Genomic DNA, 21,311 nt, shown 5'->3' with positions numbered 1-21,311 from the left:
ACAAGAGAGCTTTTTCAGTATCAGACTCACAGATCGAATTATATCTGAAATGACCACCTAAGACTCTATATAAAGGAAATGATCCCAACGGCTAGTTCGAATGATCCATGTAGAAATGATCTCGACCGTTGATGAAGATCAAGACATCTCTTGATCTCATCCGTCGATTTATTCAATTAATTTTTTATTATTATTTTTTAAATTTTTAAATTTTTAAAAAAAAATTATTATTTATTATTTTATTATTATTTTTTAAATTTTTTAAATTTTTAAAAAAATTTATTATTTATTATTTTATTATTATTTTTAAAATTTTTAAATTTTTTTATTATTTTTTATTTATTTCATTTTTTTTTTTTTAATTTTTAAATTTCTTAGTTTTTATTTATTTTATTATTTTGTTTCATTTTTTAAATGGATCATCGAACTAAGCCTTTGGAAACATCACCTAGGACCTAGGACTTAGGACTCACGAGGGGATTTAAAACATTTTCAACCCTCAAGACACATTTCGTGATGACTTTTTACAATTTACATCTCAAGGGGACAAACCCACTTAATACAGACCCTCACAAAACACCCAGTTCTGCGACACAACTATAATCTAGCAGATTAACACACTAGGATTCTCCTAAAGTTCTAATGACAAAATCCATCCCGGCTTTGGGGTCAGGTTTGAAGGAAAACTCTGCCGATCCATGGATCGGTGAGACGAAAAACCTTCCGGGACATAGATTATCATAGAAAGTTAGGTCCACCTAGGCAATTTTACATACATGACTCTGATCTGCTTAGATTATTTACAATTCATACATGCAGAATGGGTTTACAATTGAAATGATCAAGCTGCTGATGACTGTAGGCTGGCATGGACACGTCGTTTCAGGTGCTACCCCTTTCTGCCAAAAAGAGGGTGTACTGCATGGGAAGTTGACCAGTAGTGGTCAACATCTGGCTTTACTTGGGGACACGTTGCTGCTCTGTAGGAATGTGAGAATCCAGAATCTGCATCCATGCAACACACAACAAAATATAAGTAGCGTCCGTCCAAAATCATCATATACATTAAGCACAGGAAAGATAAAAGCTCTTCATTTATTAACTAACTAATAACATGAAAAGTAAAAAAAACAGAAATGAAATGCTGAAAAAACAAGGAGTAGGGATAGAAATACAATACAGAAGATGCCCCATGGCATCAGATATCATCTCTGAAGAACAGCTTGAGCATTTGGCCGTTCACTGGTAGATCAAGTGGTTCGCCATCCAATCTGCTCAAGTAGAATGAGTTTGGCCCGGCTGTATCTTTAATGATGTATGGTCCCAGCCACAGACTATCAAACTTCTTATGTTTTCCCGGCTTTTCATTTTTGCGATCCCAGAGTAAAACCATATCTCCAACCTGCAAAGATCTAGATCGAGAGCATTTATCAAAGCTTTTCTTAATATTAGATTGATTTTTACATATAGCCTCAAAAGCTGTCCGACGAGCCTCATCTAATTCCACAATCTGATCTATCCTATTCTGAACAACATCTTTATTAGTGGAAAAATTTTGGAGAAGCTGATAGGCTGGCAATTTTAGGTGCACAGGTAAGGTAACATCCAAGCCATAAACTAATTCAAAGGGAGATTTACCAGTAGACTTCTTCTTAGTAATTATGTCTGCCCACAAAGCATACTTGATTTTACTGTCCCAAGACTTCTTGTTATCTCCTACTATCTTCTTGATAATGGTTATGAGATTTTTATTACTTGATTCAGCCAAACCATTACCCTGAGGATAGTAATTCGACGAATGAGATAAGACAATGCCATATTTGAAGCAAAAAGATGTAAACTCTGAAGAACTAAAAGCCTTGGCATTGTCCGTAGTGATCTTAGCGGGGACACCAAATCTAGTAATGATGTTATTCTCAATGAAATCCATAATCACCTTTTCAGTGGCATTCTTAGCAGGAATGGCTTCGACCCATTTAGTGAAATAATCGGTAGCGGTCAAAATCCAAGAGTAGCCATTGCTAGAATTTTCATGGAACTTCCCTATGAAGTCCAGACCCCAATGCTGAAAAGGTGCCTCTACGATAACAGGTTGTAGAGGAAGGGCAGCAAGCTTCTGCTTCCCAGTGAACAGTTGACAGGCTTGACACGTTCTAACATACTTGTGCACATCAGAAAAAATCGAAGGCCAATAATAGCCAGCTCTCAGGATTTTGTGGGCGGTAGTTCTAGCGGCATAATGACCACCACAAAATCCTGAATGAAATTCGGAGATTAATCCTTTGGACTCAACATCGTCAACACACCTAAGCACTATGCCCTCAGGATTTCTCCATCCAAGGCCATCCTTCATAAGGCAGTACTTAGTGGCTTTTAGTCTAAGAGCCCACCTCTTATGAGCGACTAAATGGTTAGGACATGCAAGATTTGTCAAATAGTAAACTATGTCCTTATGCCATTCATGCTCTGCTAATCTTCTCAACTCTGGCGGAGATAGATCGTCAAGGCAGAACAAACCAAGAGTCTTTTCATTACTTTCAGTTAACATTTGAGCTAAACCTTGGCCTTTGATCAGCTTGGTGGGTCTAATTTCTAAATCATACTCCTGTATCTTAGTAACCCACCTAGCACGAGTCCCTAAGCAATCAGTTTGAGTTAATATGTCTTTAACAGCAGAATGTGGGACGAAAGCAATGATCTTAGAATAACCCACATAAGTTTTAAAATGCTTAAGAGACTTGACCAGGGCATAAGCCTGCTTTTCCATGGTATTGTACTTCAATTCGGAGTTTTGAAGTGCTCTACTCATGAAAGCAATAGGCTGCTCGTGACCATCTCGATTCTTTTGAAGCAAGACACCGGCAATGGTATCTTCAGAAGCGAAAGAAAAAATCATGAAATCCTTGGAGTAATTAGGACTAACCAGGACAGGAGCTTTTGCAATAGCGGACTTGATTTCTTGGAAAGCCTTTTTGCCCTCTTCTTGCCAGACAAATTTTGCATCTTTCTTCAGAAGACTTTGAATGGGCTTAGCTATTTCTGCATAATTTGGGATGAATCTTCTAATAAAATTTATCTTTCCAAGGAAAGACTGAAGGGATTTAAGATTATGCGGGAGAGGAATCTTTTGAATTGCTTCAACTCGTTCGGGATCGATCTTGATTCCTTCCTTAGAAATGATATGACCGAGTAATTTCCCTTCTGTTACCCCAAAAATAGATTTAGCCGGATTCAAAGAAATTCCATATTCTCTACATCTATCGAAAACTTTCCTAAGATGATCTATATGACTGATACCATCTTTAGAGAAAACGGTAAGATCGTCTTGGTAAATTTCGATAATTTTCCCGATCAACCCTTTGAAGGCATAATCCATGGCCCTCTGGAAAGTAGCCCCAGCGTTTGTCAACCCAAATGGCATTCTAATGTATTCAAAAGTGCCCCATGGTGTTGTGAATGTGGTCTTGTGTCGATCTTCCTTTTTAACCCAAACTTGATTGTACCCAGAAAAGCCATCTAGCAATGACATCATTCCAGACCCAGTTACCCTTTGCAACAAAGTTTCCATGTTTGGCAAAGGGTAATTATCCTTTTTGCATGCTAGATTAAGGTTTCTAAAATCAACACAAAGTCTTATTGTACCGTTCTTTTTCCTAACAATCACCAAATTCGAACACCATGTCGAATGCCTAGTTTGAGCGATGATCCCTGCTGAAAGCATCTTTGCAAGTTCTTTCTGGACCAAGGGGGCTAATTTCGGATTAATTTGCCTAAGTTTCTGCCGAAAGGGTTTAGCATTTTCGTCCTTTAAGGGAATAGTATGCTCCATAACATCTTCCCTATAGCCTTTTAATTCATCATAGGAAAAAGCTAAAACGTCTCTATATTCATGAAGTAAATCAGTTAACTTTTTCCTTTCCTCCAAACTAGTACCTTTACCAATTTTAACTATTTTCGGATTTTCAGAAGTTCCAATGTTGATTTCGAGGTACTCGCCTGGGTTCATCTTGTTTTCTTCTCTAAGCTTCGTGGCATCATGCCGATCAAAATGTTGCTCTAAGGCAACCACATTTCTGGGAGTAGGATTTATGATATGTCTATGATCTAAAGAACCATCCTCGCCAGAAACTATCCGGAAATCCTCAAACTCCTCCAAACTGTTGAGAAAACGAATGACTTGCTTTTCGTCGTTAAAAACTTGCCAATGCTCCGAGTTATCTGGGACAGATGGTCTAAATATTACTTCCATTTTGATTTTATCGTTAATTAACTCATCAGATAACTGGAAAGTCGTGGCAGCTACAGCAAGTTCATCCGCCAAACTATTTTGTTCTCGAGGGATTGCTTCAAGGTTAAGGGCATCGAAGTGCTCCATAGTATCCCACACAGCATTTCGATAGTTTCTTAATCTCTGATTTCTACATGTGAATTTGTTTTTAAGTTGCATGATAACCAGATCGGAATCCCCCTTGATGCTAAGCAATTTAATCCTCAAAGCTTTGGCCAATTCAAGACCCAACAATATAGCTTCGTATTCAGCGACATTGTTGGTTGCTTCAAATTCTAAACGATAGGCAAACTTGAATATATGACCAAGGGGAGATTTAAGCACTACTCCCGCACCCTTACCATGACTAGAGAACGCACCATCGAAGTACATATACCAGACTTCATCTTTAAGATTTTTAATCTCATCATCAGGAGGAATTATGAAATTGGACATGATAGAGTAGTTCCCGATGTCAGATTGTTCTCTAATTATTTCGTTATGAGGCTTCTTAGGATTTTCAACATGAAATTTCCTCTCGGGCTCTCTATTTAGCCTAACAAAACCATCACCACTAGGAGAAGGAATCATAGCATATGACCAATTCATCTGAATGCTTCCTCCTAGATCAGAGGCCCACTTTCTAGATAACAACATACCCCAAGCATCAGGTACATCAACGACAACGATATCCATAACAACCATGATGTCCGGGTAAACTGAAAGGTGAACTTGCAAATCCTTGATTAAACCATGTACTTCGATTTTCTTAGAATCCATAGCACATATATTATAGTAGGGTCTAGAAACTCTTAAGTTAAGCTGTTCCATGACCCTTTTAGTCATAACGCAAGCAGATGCGCCTGAATCCAACATGCAGCTATTCAATTTATACCCGTTGACTAATAAGGTGATAAAGAAGGGTTGATGATCTTTGTTATCAGCATCTACGCTTTGCAGATAAATAGGAGCATCATGATAGTCAACCTCGCGAATCTTCTGCTAAGAAGTGTTGACTTGAGGACCCTGAATTGCCTTTAGTAACTTGTCCTTTTGGGAAGGGATCTTAGCGATCTCAGATACAGGAACCCAGATTTTTGCATTGTTAAACCAACTTCCCAAATCAACATCTATTCCAGAGCTTATGCCAGGGTTTAAAGTTCGAGGGGGAATTTGATTCCCGCTCTGATCTTTATCCCTTCTTTGGTATGTCAAACCCCTATCTCTAGCAATTTCTAAGATTTTCTCAGGAGAGGGTTTCTCACCATATAACCTACCCAAAATGTCATCTTCATTTTCAAGGTTATTAATACTAAAAGCAGATGAAGGATCCATAACATCATAGCTCCTTTCCTTAATCTCTATCCAATCATTCATGGGCACAGGAAACTTGCTCCCTACCACGTTTATTTGCTCACCTGTCCCAAGCATTCCATTATCCAAGAGTCTTCTGATAATGAGACAAGAGGACTCTTCGTGAAAAGCATCGCAAGCACGACAGTAAGGAGGAGCATCATCTACCAGATTAGTAAGCGGATTAGGGGGTCTCTGCTCACTAGATTGACCCCTTCTTTGCCAATTATTATTTCTGTTATTATTATTTCGAGGCTGAAAATTTTGCGATTGCGTTCTTTCCATCTGAATCAATCTATTCTGCAAAGTGTTTATCTCCTTATTATAATTAATCTCCATAGTTTCAATTTTTTGAAGCAATTTAAGAACAAGCTCACTTTCTGGCTCTTGGACTGCTTTTCCCTTAGGTTCCTTTAGTTTCGTAGCAGCCCTATCAAAACCTGGGATTTCAGACTTCCCAGAAGCTGCCTTGTCCTTTTCAAGTTCTACAGCTAAGGCTTGGCAATCTCGATAATCAGTAAGTTTAGCACGCCTTAACTCATAAGATGGTTCAGGACCAAAGGCATCCATGTAAAAATCTTGGAGAGTTTTATCTGTAGGTTTATAGTCTTGAGGTAATTCTCTGATAATACCATTAAACCTTCTATTAAATTCTTCAACAGTTTCATCCTCTCTCTTTTTTATCAGAGTAAGAGCTCTTACAAGATGTCTTCCCTCTCTCTTATCTCCATATTTTTCTCTAAATGAATTAATGATTGATTGTAAAGAGTTAAATGAATTTGGAGGTTTTTTTGTAAACCAGTCATAAGCATCACCTGCTAGAGTCAAGATAAAAAGAGACATCCTGACATCTTCATGATCAAAATCAGGAGATCTAGCATACTTAGCCATCCATATATTGAAATCTCGCAAGTGGGAATTAACAGTAATGGCATTATCTCCTTGAAAATTAGGCAATTTGTCTAACCCAACAGATGGAATAGCATTGGGGGATCCAGGAATGTTAGAAAAATCACAAGGGGCATACAGACTCATGGTGTTGCGCCTAACTTGACCTTTAAAGAGCAAATGAATATCGGAAAGGGCTTCTTGTCCAAGATTTGCAAGGAGTGTACGAGAAGCAAGTTTGTGTGATCGCACCCTGTAAACCTTTTCAGGATCAGGAGTGGGGTTGCACAGACTGCTTGGATGTCTTCTAGTGTACACTCTTGCAGATAATATAGGAAGTGGAGTCGCCACTTGAACAAGAAGTTAGACACAGAAAAGCTTGAAACGTAAGAACCAAGGACAGAAAAACTCTATCCCCGGCAACGGCGCCAAAAAATGTTGTCGCGCGGATTGACACGACAACGCTCAGACCGGGGGCTGTCACTCTTATCCCCGATCCCTCCGTTTAAGCCTGTCTCCCATGGCTAAGGGGGGTAGACCCTGCGGGATAATGAAGACCAACTACCAAACAGTTGGGTGGGAGACACGAGACACGACAAGATAAGCACTAAAATGATTTAATTAATTGAGCAGACCAGTGCCTTAGGAGATTGTGGTTAAAACGATTACTTTTTAAATGATATAAAAATATGGACCATGAAAAGCAATCATCTATCATCAGCTAAATCATAATGCTCTTAAAATGACCAAAACGATATCCAGCATTTGAAAATTTTAAAAGATGAATGCTTCAAACCACCACGAGTTATAAACCATTAACCAGATATCCTATTCGTATCCCGACTTGAAGATTCAGATCTCAGCATGAAAGTAATGATTTCCCAAGAAAGGCAGCTAACACCACAAAATTTTATACTTTTCCTTCTTTTTTTTTAAATCTAAAAAGTGAAAATTAGAAATCTAACTAAAAATTAAATTTAAACTATAGAAAATAAATTAAAATCTAATTACAATCTAAAACATAAAATTAAAATCTATTCTAAATAGAATCTAAAATACTAACTATAAAATAAACCTAAGTCCTAAAAGATACTAAATAAAATCTTTTTATTTTTATTTCTTTTTTATGATTATGAAATAAAACTAAATTAAAATCTAAAAAAAAAAACTAAATAATAATTAAAATCTAAAAAAAAAAAAAAATGTTAAAGTCTAAAACTAAAAGATAATCTAATTCTAAACTCTAGATAAACCTAACATAAATCTAAAGTCTAAAACATAAAAAAAAAAAATCTAATTTAAAACATTAAACCCTCCTAAAATGAAACCTCACGGCACCTCTAAGATTAACACACAACGTCTAAACTAAATAACACCAAAACCATGACTAAAACCATAAGCGTAAGGAACTGAGGAAACAAAACGTGAAACGCAATTGGCTGAGGGTAATTCGACGGCAAACAAGGATGCGTTGATGGCATATACAGTGATGGATGCACAGTCGACCGCGTGACAGAAATCGATTTGAGACTTGCTGAAGGGGACCAAAATTTCGACTGAGCTTGGGTTTTGTTTTGTTACCTGGCGTTCGATGCAGAGAAAGCTGAACACTCATTTCATGAATCACCTTACCAAAACTTGTAAATCACTTGGCCCGTGTGACCCCTTTTTTTGTTAAATTGCAGGCGGAGGTGATCAGACTCAAACGGCTAGCCACAAATCTTAACGAATGATGAGCGCTAATGGTCCAAACTTAAAATCGTGAACCAGTTTTATACTTACCTGACGGCGGACAGAAATACGATTCTAGCTTTGGAAACATTAACTGTTACTGCGCGTGAATGAGAATCGATGCCATGCGTGAACGAGGATCATACATCGACAAATTTTGGAGTTAAACCACTGTTTGTCTGCGTGAAGGAATACTGGGCACGAAAATTGCGTGGGAACCCTAGCCGTCAATCAGGAAACGATAAACAAGCGCTGACCAAAACAACGCATCACCATTCCAGCAATGTCACCTGGCATGCGATATTTCTCAACTGAATTCGGAAGCAATTCGCGTTATCACCTGTGTAACTTCACCAGAAATTCGATGGCCAGAAGGGGACGGATTTCGTGCTTCTGCAACCACGCTATACACGGTTTTCGTTGATATCACAGGTGTGACCAGATGCGTGGAGAAATCTGAGTCGCTCACCTGGTGGTGCATATATGGTCAATTGTCTGCTTTAAGGCCGCTATTTTCGATGGAGAAATCTGAGTAAAATCTGAGCGCTTTCGCTCTCTCTGCAAAACCCTTGCTACTAAAAAGTCAATCCTGTACCTGCAAAAAGAAAAGAAAGCCTGAAATGATATAAGCCAGAAACTAACCTAAAACCCTAAACCCTGATGAAGACTGAATAAAACAAAAATTTGAAAACCCTAGATCAGCTAACTTAATGTACAGATTTGGCCCCTTAACAGCCAGATTCAGCAATAAGCACAAAAAAAAATTTTAAAGATCAGAAAACTCAGATTTTCACTGTGAAGAACTTCAGAAAATCTCTCATGCAAATTTAAAAAAATAAACCGAATGATAGACCCAGGATCAAATCCAACTGGGCTCAACTCAGAATGCTTACGGGAGTTGGCTGGTTCAGCCGAGAACTTCCCCGAACGCCCACAAAATTTCCTTCAATGATGTTTTCTGCACAGCTCAAAACAACTGTCAATAAAGAGGGCAAAATGCTGCTAGATCTCAGGAAGTAATGGAGATACCTGCCATTACTTCAGAAACCCTAACAGCACCCAAACCCCAGCAAGTGAACAAGATACCTGTGCTCACAATACTCTACAAAAAGCTATTATTAACGGCTGAAAAATACATATGCAGAAAATGAAACAATCTCACAGCATTTTAAGAGAGTAACACCAGCAAGATATGGACCCCAAAGTCTTCTTTTATTAACCAAAAATCAGATTACAAGAGAGCTTTTTCAGTATCAGACTCACAGATCGAATTATATCTGAAATGACCACCTAAGACTCTATATAAAGGAAATGATCCCAACGGCTAGTTCGAATGATCCATGTAGAAATGATCTCGACCGTTGATGAAGATCAAGACATCTCTTGATCTCATCCGTCGATTTATTCAATTAATTTTTTATTATTATTTTTTAAATTTTTAAATTTTAAAAAAAAATTATTATTTATTATTTTATTATTATTTTTTAAATTTTTAAATTTTTTTATTATTTTATATTTATTTCATTTTTTTTTTATTTTATTTTTTTAAGGTTAGTTTTCGAAGGGTTTTACTTTAAAATTTTGTGTATATCTGCCAGGTTTTGTTTTCTCCTTGCAGGCTTGAGACAAGATCTGGAGTTTTCTCGGTCCTCTGGGTGCTGCGTCAATTTATTGACCATCTGTTTGGCTGGCCGTGGAAGCATCAAAGCCCAGAAATCACGTATTGAAGGGAATATATTTTCGATTCAAGGGTTTTGCAGCCTCCAAGCACCCCTGCAGTCGTTACACCAATCTGTATAGATTACGCACAACAAATTCATTTAAAATTTGCTGAGCTGCCCATCATCCTTTCCCTGGTCTCAAGCTGCAGAGAATAAAGCGTTTGGGGGATATACGCTGTCCAGGTGATATATTTTGTGTTGAAACGCTGCATGTTGACCCAGCTGTCATCTGAACACCTGAAAAATACCCACGCGTGGCTGCACTTTCATTAGAACTGGCAAAACAAACAAATAAATAAACGATATATACGTGTGGCTGGTTTGTGTATGCGTAAGGAAGAAAACTGTCACTTGAGAACCATTCGACGTGAAGCATTTAGCACCAAGCGGCAGGTCCAGCCTAAAGCAGAAGCGCTCAGAATCAATCCGCAGACTTTTCGACTTGAATAAAATCGGTGGCTCCAGAACTACCCACGCTTTTTTTTTTCAAATCGCCGCTGTCTGGCATCCGAAAACCGCAGGCCGATAGATTTAGCAGCAAGGCGTATAAGGTATTAAATCCGTAAGGCAGATAAAAAAAAAAAGAGGAAGCGTGTAATCATCCGATGAAAAATTCCGCTCCAGAAGATCTCAGGTCGAAATCTATCCACAGAGAATTGACTGCAAACATCCTTGTGACTGTCATTGCGTTTCAGCGGCTAAGGATTTCACGCCAGACGGACAGAAATATTCTCAGTTCAGCGCATCATAGCATCGACATCTGAAATCGATCCATCCCCGCGTGGTTTAAATCGTTCCCTGGTCGAAGGTTTTCAGCGTTAAATTTTTTTTCATTGACTGGGTCAGGTATCGTTCCAATTAAAGCATATTCAGATTTTTTTATGAAATTTTTTATAGTTGCGTAGGTTTCGATTAGCTTTAGATTTAAAAAAAAAATAGTTTTATTTCATATTTAAAATAGATTTCATTTAGTTTTTTTTTAGGACTTAACTTTGGTTAGAATTTAATTTTAGATTTTAATTTTAGATTTGAATTTAAATTAACATAGATTTTATTTTGATTTTAATTTACATTTAGTTTACATTTTGTTTTATTTAGATTTTAACTTAGTCTTTTAAATTTTGCTTTTAAATATAAAATATAAAAAGGTTAAATTTTTTATTTAGACTTGTTTTAGTTAGTTTTTAATGTGTTAGCTTTAGTTTTATTTTTTTTTTATAGTTAGATTTTAGATTTAGGTTTTAGGAAATTTAAATTTTTAATTTAGGAATTAACTTTGTATTTAATAAAAATAAAAAAATAAAAATAATAAAAACATAAAATAATAAAAAATTAAAAAAAATATATTTTTAAAGGGATTTTTAGGGTTTTAGTTTAGATTTAGTTCTAAAATTTCGTTTTCTTTTAAAATCTTGAAAAATAAAAATATTGTGGAAATTTTTTTTAGATCTAGTTATTTTCGGGAATTGTCATATCTTTCATGCTGAGATCTAAATTTTTCAAGTCGAGATGCGAAGTTGATATCTGGTTAATGATTTGCGATTCTCGTGGTATTTCAAGGCATTTATCTCTTCAAAATTCTCAATTGCTGGATATCGTTTTGGTCATTCTAAGAGCATTGTGATTTAGCTGATGATAGATGATTGCTGTTCATGGTCCATATTTTTATATCATTTAACAAGTAATCGTTTTAACCACAATCTCTTAAGGCACTGGTCTGCTAAATTAATCAAATCCATCTAGTGCTTTTCATATCATGTCTCGTGTCTCCCAACCAACTGGTCGACAGTTGGCCTCATCATCTCACAGGGACTACCCCCCTTAGCCGCGGGAGACAGGCTTAAACGGAGGGATCGGGGATCAGAGTGACAGCCCCCGGTCTGAGCGTTGTCGTGTCAATCCGCGCGACAACAAGTCCAAAAGGAAAAACACTCTTGGGAGCCCCTTTATACTGAATTTTTGTGAAAGCTCTATAGTTTAGAACATCCAAATCTGAGTGTTTGAACCATTTTTCTACACTATTTGGTATCCGTATAGTTGTAGCTATGGCCTCAGTTGAAATGATGAAGTTGAACCCTGCAATGTTGACCTTATCACTCCTAAGGTTTGTGGCAAAAAGACAGGTTAACTTGGCATGATATCCTACTTGAATTTGCTCACAAAACCCTAAACAGCCCACCTTTTGGAAACATTGTCTAGCAAACGCTGAAGACCTCAATTCTTTGTTGTCAAGTAGCTCAAACCTTGACACCTTACCTCCTTTGTTGTATGGCTTCTTTCCTCCCTCCATTGTTTACAATTGCAAAGCAAAACCCTAGTGTAAGAGATGGGAAAAACAGAGTTTTTAGAGGGAGGAGGGGATTGGGATTATTATATTTAGGTGAGGGAATGAAGGGGTTAGGGAAGAGATATGCAGGTAAGAAAAATTGGGGAGGTAGGGAGATGTGTTAGGAAGTTTAGGGATGTGGAAAATGATGAAAATAGTGAAGGGATTGTTGTAGGGAATTTAAACACGGTCCTAACCCTAAAACTGTGAAAAACGCAACGTAGAAGCTAGGGTTAGGTCTAGGGGTTAGGGAAATGAGGGAGGAAGGGTAAGAAAGGTTGTGGGAAGTGTATTTGGGTGTGGAGAAGGGTAGAATAGGTAGTGAACTAGGTATATTTTCTTGCAACCCAAAATATGGAGCTCACCCACCAAAAACTTAGCGTGGGGCCTATGGGAGAGTTTCTCCAGTGGAAAGATGAAATAAATGTTGATAAGAGGTGGCAAGAGATTTAACTTGTCAATAGGTTGATGGAACCTTCATTGGCCAGCCGCCACAGAAAACCTCTAGAGATGTATTATTTTCCTCTAGAAGTGAAAACGTAGCGAAGGGTCAAAAACGCAACGTGATTGGCTGAAAACGCAGCGTGGAGCTTTGGAGGGGGTGCCCATCACCTTTTGAGAGTGTCCTTCGATGCTTGTACTAAGATGGCCGTTGCTAGGGAATTAGTGCTCAATGCCAATGAATGAGTGAAACAAATGCTTGTATGATCTCTTATAAGAGTTAAATTCACTTTTTGCATGTCATGACATGACATCATCCTTCATTTTGAAATCAAAAGTGAGGCATTTTGCAGCGATACCTTTATGAACTAAAGTAGTACTTTTTATGCCTCCTAAGATGCTAACTCCCTTATGTGTGGACTCAAGACCATAAACATGTCTTTTTTAGCTTAAAACTGACATAATGATGACAATTACAAGTGATGACCTAGACCAAGACTGATATGATTATTTCACTGATCCATGACCTGTAACACTTGAACAATGACATGACCATGATGAATAATGATAACCAAGAATGCTGAAGAGAGTAGCACTGACCTAGACACACCAACCAATGATCAAAGTTTTTATTTGAAGACCTACTAAAACCATAAAAAACTTGACCTGGGACCCTAAAAAAACTTGAAAGAGCACATTTGATCACTGGTGACTGACAAGACTGACATACACTACAATTGGCTCCAGCTAGGGATGGCAGCGCCTTTAGGAGGTGTCAAGAACACCATAGACCAAGTAGCCTGATCCATTGGGCACGGAATCAAAAACACAAAGACCAAACTCAAAACTGAAAATTGACTGACTAACTGACTTCGACAATAAAAAAACAAACTAAATCTTTCAAACCAGCAGTTGGTCAGAGAAACCTTATGGCCTTCTCCTCGGGCTTCAAGCTCCCATGATAGCTACTTCACACTCTGACAGGAAAGTAAACTGGTATGTATAATGATAATAAAAAATTTCAGAAATTCATCAAGTAAGGTAGTGCTTGAGAAGCCTACCATTGATTGCTCCCCCTGAATAATCTTGTCCATTCATTTCTCCTAGTAGATAGGCAATCTTCCCTCTCAAAGCTGAGATTTTGTACGGCCCTTTCCACAGATTTTCAAACTTATCGTGCTTGCCCTTCTCTTCATTCCATGCATCCCAACGAAGAACTATATCTCCCATGTTGAAATCATCTACTTTAGTCTTGCAATCATAAATCTTCTTTATTCTTTCCTGAAGTTTAGAAGTATTCTGAAATACTTCCTCCCTGGTTTGCTGTAAATGAATCATCTGATTTATTCTTCATTGCACATCATTTGGTTCGCTGCCAACTTCTTGCAAAATCTTCATGACTAGGACAGCAAGAGAAGAAGGAAAGATAATATCAATCCCATACACCAACTGAAAAGGCGACATACCTATGGATTTCTTGTTACTTACTATGTCCGCCCATAAAGCATTGATAAGATTTTTATGCCAATTCTTCTTGTTGACCTCCAACATCTTCTTGATTATATTGACCAATGATTTATTGGAAGATTCAGCCAGTCCATTACCTTGTGGGTAATAAGCGATTGAATGCCCCAATGTGATATGTTCACAGAATTCCATCATCTTTTTTGAATTGAAAGCAACGACATTATCGATGATTATCTTTTGCAGGCAACCAAATCTTGACAAGATATTAGATTCAATGAATTGAATGACTATAGAATCAGTAGCTTGCCTGGTTGGGATCGCCTCAATCCATTTTGTGAATTAATATGTGGCTGTTAGGATCCATTTGTGTTGGGCTAAAGATGAAGGATGGATCTCCCCAACAAAATCAAGACCCCACTGCTGGAATGGTGCCAAGACTGAAATGGGTTGTAATGGCAATGGTAGCAGTTTCCTTTTCCCCTGAAAAATCTGACATTCATGACAACTCATCACAGTTTTATATACATCAACAAAAAGAGTTGGCCAATAAAAACCAGCCCTCAAAATTTTGTTGGTTGTGGTTTTCCAGAAGAGGTGACCGCCACAATCTCCCTTGTGAAAGTCACTCATCACTTCTTTTGCCTCACTTTCGACAAGACAATTCAACAACACACCACCCAGATCCTTCCAAAATAAGACACCATCAAGGATGCAATATTTTGAAGCTTTTAATTTCAACTATCTACTCTTACTTCTTGGCACTTCCGGCGGAGGATTCAAATGTTGTAGTACATAGACAATGTCAGAATACCAAGGAGATGAAGTAAACATTTTTGATACCTATACCGGCGAGTCTTCCACTTCTTCAGAGAGAGCAGCAATTAGATTAATATCCAATACAACAAAGTTAAATCTTACAGAGAGAGCCCTCTTTGAAGTTGGCAAGGCTAGATCCTAGCTTCCAAAGTAGGTTTGTGGTAACCTCTGCAATTATTTCTCAGCCTTATTAAATTATAGAGTGCTAACATTTTGGCAACCATACTGGGGAACGAACATTTCATGTTCCTCAGCAAAGTGTATCAAGTTCCAGACCTTCTTACTAATGGTGGACAGTGATCAGACACAAGAAGGTTGAATAATTCACCCGGCAACTCCATGTTTCAAGTATCCAGAGCTTCAAAATTTTCAGGGTGACTCCACTCTTAAAGAATCCAAATTTGTAGAAAACTCATGGTGACTCCACTACATATTGATTAGATTTCTTGCTAAGCAATATGACAGGGTATGTGGTAAACTCTAGATATGGTGAAGTTTTAAAAGAATTCAGTGATACGTTAATAGATTTTCAAATTGATGGAGCTTTTTCAACGGTTGTGTTTTATTGTTTGAAAACGAGAAAAATTTCTCTTGAAGGTAAAATTTGTTTTCTTGAGTTAATTGCTAAAAGATTTAAGAAAAGCATTGAACTTTTGGATTTTCAGATTCAGTCATATAATTTCTCAGATCCTAAACAATTCTTGGAAAACCTTCCTTCTCCAAAAGAAGAGGAGATGGTATTGCCTTTTGATTTACAGAGGGATGAGAGTTTTTTTTTTAACATAAGGCTGAAATTGAACAGTTAGAATCAGGGTTTAACCTTGAGAATACAACTAATGAAATCTCCCATACTCAATCAGTCGATCAAGGCCTGCAAGGTATACTAATTAATCATGCCTTTACTAATCCTATAGCAAACTACATGGAGGTTCTTTTCAACTCAAGTGTTCAATCATGTTTTCATGACCAGATCCAACAGCAGCTGCCATTGCACTCTACAGACTTAGGAACCCATTAAAAATATCAATTATTTTAATAACTCCTCATCCAGGTGGAATTTCTCTAAACGATTTATGGGTTCTGGAGATGTATTCTAGCCCCTCCACACAATTTCGAAGCTAGAGCACATCCGATGCTACCCAAAATCAACAGTCCCTCTTAGCGAGGAATGTGCTCTAGTAATACTTCTCAATAGAAGTACTATACTGATCCACTGCATCGATCCTCTGTGCTGTTGATGCTTGGCCTGATGCCCTTCATCCACTACACTGCTGCTTCTTGTACTGCTGCTCATGACTCTGCCACTGCCACTGCTACATCTGTACTACAGCTCCCTCTCAAAATGCTACCTCATGCTACCCATAGCACTGCCATTGCTAACTGATGTACTACAACTCTATTACTAAGAAGTAACTGAAACTTCACCCAAAACTGACATGTTGGTCAGTCTGGATGCCTTGTAATGCTGAAGCTACCTCTGCTGCTAATCTGTACTCCCTCTCTACTGCTACTGCGTTGTTGGAAACTGCTTTGTGCCTCTCGCACTACTACAACATCCATTGCACTGCCTCAGACTTCGGCACTCTTACTTTACCACTGTCGCTCCATCACACCTCACTCCAACCGACACTCGTCATTTTGCTACTGTCATTAAGGGCTCCCGTAGCCGTATGTGATCCAAGAGTTTGGGCACCTCAAGGATCCTACCCCTTCTGTAGTCCTCTCGACTACAACTCCATGTCGCCCCACCTCTTCTCCAGAGGCGCATGAGCACTCATGGCATAATCATCACCCTCGCTTTCCTTGTCAGCTTTTGCTGGAGCAGCCTTTGAGTCAGAAGCCTCCCCCTTGCCCTTCATCCAGGTGCACTGAGGGGCATAGTGTCCTAGTTACCCACAATTGAAGCATCTGACCTTGGTTATATCCTTCTTCTTTCTCTTCTGTTGTCCTCCTTGTCCCAATGATGCGAGAGTTGCATCCTCCTCCTCCTCCTCCTTCTTGACCTGGGCTCGCTTGCCGCTATTCCCTGTCTTGGTCAACCTCTTGATCTCTTCTTGTCAAAGAGCTACCCACATCTCCTCCCAACTAGGGAGAGTTGCACTGCCCCAAGATGCTTTGGACAAAATTCTCCTAGTCCTTGATGACTCCATTTAGGGCAGTCTTGACCATGAACTCAGGGTCTAGTGTAGACCCCACGAAAGTCAACTAGTCGTGAATCCCTTGCAACCTGAGAAGGAAGGGATCAATCTCCTCTCCCTTCTGCATCAGGTACTATCTCAACTGATTTTCTAATAGCATCTTCTGTTGTACGGAAAAGCCCTGGTACAAGGTGGTCAGTGCCTCCCACATTTCCCTTGTTGTTTCCTTCTCAGCAATATGTGTACTACATGATCTTTGACCCCGTCTAGGATCATGCACTTGGCCTTCGCCTAGGCCTCCGCATACTTCTTTAACAGATCAGCGTCAACCAGAACAACAACTACTTTCAAGGCATAGTCCTTGATGCAACGTTTGTCTAGGATTGCCAGGATCCTAGCCTTCCAGATGACAAAATTGGATGCTCCATCCAATCTGTCCTGATCGCTCAACCCATTCACTACCATCTCTGCTCAAAAAATAGGACTGGTTCTTTTCTCCCTCTCCTGCTGTCAATCTAGCAAGACTTGGATCTAGATTTCTTTGGCGCAAGAAATCCTCCAAGAAACAAGCTCCTGTAGACTCCCTGTGAGTCCTGATTTCCTTCACGTTAATCCTCCGGCCAAATGTCGAATCACTCCTCTCCAATCCTCCTTTGTTGTTGCAACCTGGATCTAGATTTCTTTGGCTAGAAATCTATCAAGGCAGTGACTCCCTCTACCTTGGCATTGTCTCCATAGACATTGTTCTGCACCAACAGAAATAGCGTCCCACCAGCTCCTCAAATTGAATCTGCTCTGCTTCTCCAGCCCCGGCAACTCGCTGATTCGAACCTTTCAGGCTCTGCGCTAGCCCAGAGAGCTGATGCAGTCACTATATGGGCTCCTCTATGGCTCTATGTCACCCTTTGCTAGCTCGAAATGCTGACGCAGGCACTGCGTGAGCCTCTGCATCACTCCTTTGGCTCTACGTCACTCCTCCAACTGCTCCTCTGCCTCTGAAACAGCGTTGTCACTCGGGACCGCTGCTTCTCTGCAGCAAATTCTCTAGATATCTTGGATGGTGTCTTTTGTCTCCTATGAACTGCAATGCTCTGATACCATGTAAAAATTTTTGAATCTAGACACAGAAATCCTACTACAATTACTGGTTTAGCATCTCCTATTTGTTATTTCTTTCAACAAGTTATTTAATTTATAAGCATTGATGAAAAACACTATTGCAGACTACACTGACATACAGATCATAAACTGAAACAATAGATGAGACAAAGACACAAGGGACATCGTTATTTTTGGACAAACGTCCCCAGGAAAACCCAATGTGGGAAAACCGGTGCAACAACTCTAAGGTTTTATTATTAAGCAATAGTTATGAATACACTATGGATGTTCTCTCGACTATCCAGTTACAGACATAAAAATATACTGGTAGAAACCTAAGTGAGATTACCTCACTTCACCCAGCAAAAATCTCTTCGTTCCGACAACTGAACTGATCGTCCCTGGATAAAACTACGTTGCCCCCACGTCGTAGCTGCATGGGCCTGCGTGGAGCACACTGGGACACTGCGTCAGCACTACGCTACCTCCTCTGCCTCCTGAAGCTCTAACGTGAGCCTTTCCGACTAATTCTACTGCTCCCTAAGCTGAATTCGGATCACTGCTGGAGGATGGATCTTCCCTTTCGCTGGAAATGTGTGGGCCCTTCCTGGCCCAGCGTCAGCCTCCTAGGGTCTGCGCTGCCTCCAGTGGTGTCTCTATGCCTCTCTCTGTTGTGTATTCGAGGTCCCAAAAAAGATCCTCTGACCTCAACTATCCATGCCCCTCTGCTACAACAGATCACTTGTTCGATTTCCTCAGCAAACCTCGCCCCAGAAAAAACGAACTCTTTGATCTCTCAAGTGTATCTCCAACTGACCCTCAAGCCTCTTCTTATACTTTTCGTGTTGATGAATCAACGGTCGAGATTAAGTCCTTAATCAATGGCTAAGATTAAAACAGACTTGATCCTCGTCACTTGGAAGTTTCACCCATATTCTTATTAATACCCATTAATATTTTTATTTTCTCAAGTTTAAACTTAGGAACCCATTAAAAATATTAATTATTTTAATAACTCCTCATTCGGGTGGAGATCTCATGTATTGTAGCCCCTCCACAAAATTTCAGAGCTAGAGCACATCCGATGCTACCCAAAATCAACACTTACTTTTCTTTTAGCTGCATCAACCTCACGAGGCAATATTTCCAGGCCCAACAAAAATATATGGAAATGGGGAGGGGGTGTGTTAAACCCAATGCACCTGGAGAAGGGAGGCGTAATAAGGGCCCATAATGTACAGAGGGGAGTGATAAGTATGGAAAAGAGATAAATGGGACATGCTATCTCAATCATGGATTCCCAAGTAGTGCCCCTTCCTAAAGCAATAAGCCATTAGAGGCGGTCCCGCTGGACTAGGATAGAAAATTAATCCCCCATTTAAGGTGAGGGAAGAAGAATATGGCCAAGACCCTTCTTTCCAAGTCACCCATAATCCATGTCAAATGCCCAACGTACAAACAAGCATAAGCACCCGAATGCAAAATGAATAAAGTACCTTTTGACTAGAAGCCCACCTTCTAACATGTGATCTTGACAAATGACCGAGTGGACATATCACCTATGCAGGTGGCAGAGATATGAATGGCACATCACATCGGCTGCAAGGTGGGCTCTCAAGGTCTGCTGACAGCCAACTGAAAGAGATGAGGAGAAAAGTTTCTCCTAAGTTTCACCCACTTTTGGTGGGTAACACACCTGATTGCAAAATTATCAAAGTACCTTTTGAATAGCAACCCACCTTCATCCAAGTGTAAATGCCAGATGGTGGTTGCCAGAAGCTGCTGGCTATCTGGCTGTCCAGATGGATGTCAAATGGAGGAGAATAGTTCTCCTTTTGGGTTACCCATTTTGGTGGGTAACAGTGTGTAAAAGCAAAATAAATAATCCAAATGTGGTACATGATTAAGAGCATGAATTGTTAATATGTCCTGCCCAAGTGGAATAGTATCCAACCATGAAATCAGCAAGTTGACACAATACACCAAACTCTTGGAAACTAAAAATTTTACATGCTTTAAAATTTAAAACAGAAGTCTTAGAACACAAATCTAGGTTTCTGAAGGAAAAATGATTAGTAAAACTGTCTGGTCCAATTAGTTGGAGTATCCTTTGATGGCCGTAAAAATACTACCAAGCAACATTTGTGTTTCCCATGAAGCATCAAAACATTTTTGGATATATCAATAGCTGGATTGAGAAATTAGTCATTCCAAAGAAGCTCTCTCAGCCTATAGCAACTAATTAGGCTTGACCATAATGACCACTAGAAAGTTATTTATTTAATTGAATTTTAGCTCACAAAGAAAAGATACGTGAACTTGCCTCTGATAGGAAACCAGGGGAAGATACTTCTATGGTTATGATTAATTTCTTCATCCTGTTCACAAATGCAATTAGAGCCAGCATTAGAAGTTTATGATTGTAACACTAACGCTTTTGTGAATTCATAGAATGTGTCAAAAGCTTTAAAAATACATAGACATGGATTTCAATAATTACTACAAAATCTAGTTTGTCTTCTTTCCATCTTGTACAATTAGTCAAATCAACGAGAACATATGGTATATACCTTTATACAAGAAGCATCCACGAGTCCAGAATACTTCTGAGCATGATATTGTGTTGCAAATAATGTTCTCGAATGAGATTCCTTTGAAGATGCCATCCTAATATTCTACCGTTAATTCATCCAATGGTTGCTCAAGAAGTAAATAAGAAACCCTCCATGAAGTATTCACTGCAAGATTGAGGAAAACTAAAATTAGGAATAGGCAGTTTATCCTTATGCATATCTTCTGAAAGGTTGATCTTTAATCCACAGTAGTGGGAACTTCGTCAATTAGACCACTTTGTCATGAACAAACTAGCCAAAAACAGCATTCTTAAACTCTAAGATGTCTACCTTGATTTCCTTGTATAAATCTGGATAGATCTCCCAAATCCAACCACTAATTGGCCAACAAAAAAATTAAACCACAGTAGATTTAAGGAATATGTGTGAAGTTAAGAAAAGACAACAGAAAAATTCAGCCATAAAAATATGAATCAATTCACAACTCTT

At 38.9% G+C, this 21,311-nt stretch overlaps 1 protein-coding gene across 3 annotated transcripts in view; it reads right to left on the bottom strand.

Moving 5' to 3' along the window:
• Positions 1-21,311, bottom strand: part of LOC149211259 (MAG2-interacting protein 2-like) — a 542,599-nt gene that overhangs the window by 494,437 nt on the left and 26,851 nt on the right. For all 3 annotated transcript variants that reach the window (XM_089396982.1, XM_089396981.1, XM_089396983.1), the window contains 2 exons: positions 20,820-20,987; positions 20,573-20,627 (listed from right to left, as the gene is read on the bottom strand). In XM_089396982.1, the coding sequence (XP_089253108.1) occupies positions 20,573-20,627; positions 20,820-20,915 (151 nt within the window). In that variant the 5' untranslated portion in view covers positions 20,916-20,987. The remainder of the gene's footprint in view (positions 1-20,572; positions 20,628-20,819; positions 20,988-21,311) is intronic.

Source organism: Pinus tabuliformis, chromosome 1_2, assembly GCF_031772625.1.
Source record: "Pinus tabuliformis cultivar Carrire ecotype Pingquan chromosome 1_2, CPIR1, whole genome shotgun sequence".
NCBI lineage: Eukaryota > Viridiplantae > Streptophyta > Pinopsida > Pinales > Pinaceae > Pinus > Pinus tabuliformis.
Note: the sequence above shows the minus strand (reverse complement) of the source record. Positions and strands in the feature narration are given on the sequence as shown.